The 2,784-nt window shown below is 33.8% G+C and overlaps 1 protein-coding gene across 1 annotated transcript; it reads right to left on the bottom strand.

Annotated features, from left to right (window-relative positions):
• Positions 1-266: 266 nt before the first annotated feature.
• Positions 267-1,985, bottom strand: LOC123921217 (mitogen-activated protein kinase kinase kinase 18). Its single transcript, XM_045973659.1, has one exon. It carries the CDS (start codon positions 1,966-1,968, stop codon positions 289-291), a length of 1,680 nt encoding a protein of 559 aa, XP_045829615.1. The 5' UTR covers positions 1,969-1,985; the 3' UTR covers positions 267-288.
• Positions 1,986-2,784: the final 799 nt, after the last annotated feature.

Raw genomic sequence — 2,784 nt, 5'->3', positions numbered from 1 at the left:
TTAAAATTTTCATGAAATAAAATATCATAATAATATATTTTTTTAGAATTGTTTAAAATTTTTATATGTAATTATACGTTGACTCAACTGAACTCAAGTTGTTCACTACCAAATTGAATCGGTTCACGTTTAACATAAAAAAATACGAACTTTACATCCAACTCAACTCACTCACTTAACTTTAATCAAATTTGACTAAAATTAACTCAATCCGATCCGCATGTAATGTATAAAGTCAAAGGAAGAGTAGAAAGCATATGTTTTGCAGTTTGGGATCAAGTTCTTAAATCATGACAGTTGTTTATTTTTTAAAATATGAATATTCTCTTTAAATTTACTTTTTGTATAATCAATCATCTCAAAATTATTTCTACTAAAATTCAAAATAAACAGACCCTTAATAATTTTTAACCAGAATTTCAATTTCAAACAGCAATGCAATACTAATATTTTTATCCAAAAAGGATAATATATTGAGAACAAATAACATGATTTAATTATTTTACAACAGAATATGTAAATACTGAATATTCCACTAATATAAATAATATTCCTATTAAACTTTCCCCAACCGTATCTATACCGACATCTCCTACCACAACAACTTCCACCTGTAATGCTGTTCCTGCGGTTACGGTTGTACTTCCACTCACACCGCCACAACCACAACAACCTATTCCTCTTACCAAACTCCCACATTTCCCGTTTTACCCTTTCATCACAATCCAAATTTACCAAACTAGCCTCTACCTCCATTTCCTCTTCTACAACATTCTCAAATTCCCATGTTACCCCTACTTCTTCACCTTCACAATTTGGTTCTTTTTCTTCTGACGAAAATGCCCTCACCACAACCCAATCATCACTTTCCCAATTTACACTTAACTCCGTTGCTAATTTACTAATTCTATTTTTAACTAAATTTTCATCATTATTATTATTCAACTTCACTTCTTTTTCTTTTTCAAATTCTAATTCGAACTCAAACTCGTTTTCTGACTCAGTGAATTGCGAGTCAACCCAATCCAAAACGCAACGAGGTGACGATTCCACAACGCGATCACACGGTAATAGAAATGGATGCTGAAGTAGCTGATCACATCTCCATCTCTGGCTCCGATCTCTTTGGAGACACTTCTCGAGAAAATCTCTTGCAAGCTCCGATAAATTACTCGGAAACTCCGGTAACTCATCGGAAAATCCAATTCGACTCAACGTATCGATACCGCGATCCTCCCACGGCAGTTTTCCGGTGAGAATCTCAATCAAAGTACATCCAAGCGACCACACATCGGATTCCGGTCCTTGATATTCCCGGCGAATTACCTCCGGTGCCATCCACATCGGACTTCCACGCGGAACTTCACACTCACCACCGGAAGATTCAAATTCCACCGCCGAACCAAAATCAGCAAGTTTAACGATGGAACCATCACCGGCGACAAGAACATTCCTTCCTTTCACATCACAGTGAACAACACCAGACGCGTGAATTTCAAGCAGCGCGTTAACAAGACACCACGCGAAGTTTCTAACTAACCGTTCATCCACGTCAGCACGATCCATGTCAGCAACGGTGCCACCTGGCATATACTCCAAGTGTAGATTCTTAAACGACGTCGTAGTTCCTTCACACGTGACATCTTCTCCGTAAAAACCTACCACGTGCGAAGAACAAGAAGAAGAATAAGAAGATAACCGTTTCAATATCTGAATTTCATTCTCCAACGCTTGTAACTGATTTGGATGACCTGTTTTTAAATCAACAGATTTCACCGCGAAAACACTAGAATCGCTTTTTGAATAAGCTAAATTCACAACGCCAAACGCTCCTTTACCAATACACTTACCTCTCACCCAAGAATTAGAATGAATCTTAGTCATTGCTCTGTTTCTTTGTGTTTGTTTTTTTTTTTGGTTTGTGTTGGTTTTGGTTTTGTGCGTGAAAAGGTTTATATATATAGACATGTAGTGCGTGTTTGTTCTTCTAACATTAGGTGTTACGTGTTATGGAAAAAAATTAATTATTTTATTAGAAATATTTTTTTGGGGTTATTAATTACAGCGTGGAAAATAAAAATATGAAAGTGGATAATTAAGAAAAGCGGTGGTGGTGACGTTTATTTGAGGTAAGAGATCTTTAGAGGACGGTAATGTTTTTTGACGTTAAATGGAAAATTCTTTGAATAGAGGACTTGATACTGTTTTTTCCTTATGGGATTGGACTTTTAATCCTTATCCATCTTGTGTTTTAAGATTATGATCCTCTTTTTTATTTTTCAATTTTAATGTCACTAGTAGACAATAGTTGGATAAGTATTGTTTATAATTTTGATTTAAGCAAATATTTTTAAAGCCTTTTTATGTAATTTAGGTGAATTCTTAGTTCAAGTGAAAACTAAGGGCTTCTTCAAAAAAAAAAGTGAAAACTAAGGACTAAAATGTGTTTAAGGTTGTGTTAAAGTTGGTTATTTTGTACTTTTCAAAATTTTGTCCTTAAAATTAGGTTGTCTGAGTTATCTTCTACCAAAAGCTATAGATTAATAGTTAAGATAGGGAAAATGTTAACTATATATCTGAAGTACTAGCAACTAAATATTCTAAACAAATTTTAGAACATATGTATTAAATTTTTTAAAAATATGAAAAATATTTATTCCATCGTGAAAATTATTTCTTTTGGTTTCTTTAATTAACGAGTATTTTAGAGGTATTAGTGGGCTTAAATTTCATCACTAAAAATTTGTTCAGATAGCTAAGGTGTCCAAACACATTTATACACTC

The sequence above is a fragment of the Trifolium pratense genome, linkage group LG4 (assembly GCF_020283565.1).
Source record: "Trifolium pratense cultivar HEN17-A07 linkage group LG4, ARS_RC_1.1, whole genome shotgun sequence".
Lineage (NCBI taxonomy): Eukaryota > Viridiplantae > Streptophyta > Magnoliopsida > Fabales > Fabaceae > Trifolium > Trifolium pratense.
The sequence above is the reverse complement of the archived record's forward strand: the minus strand, read 5'-3'. Positions and strand labels throughout refer to the sequence as shown.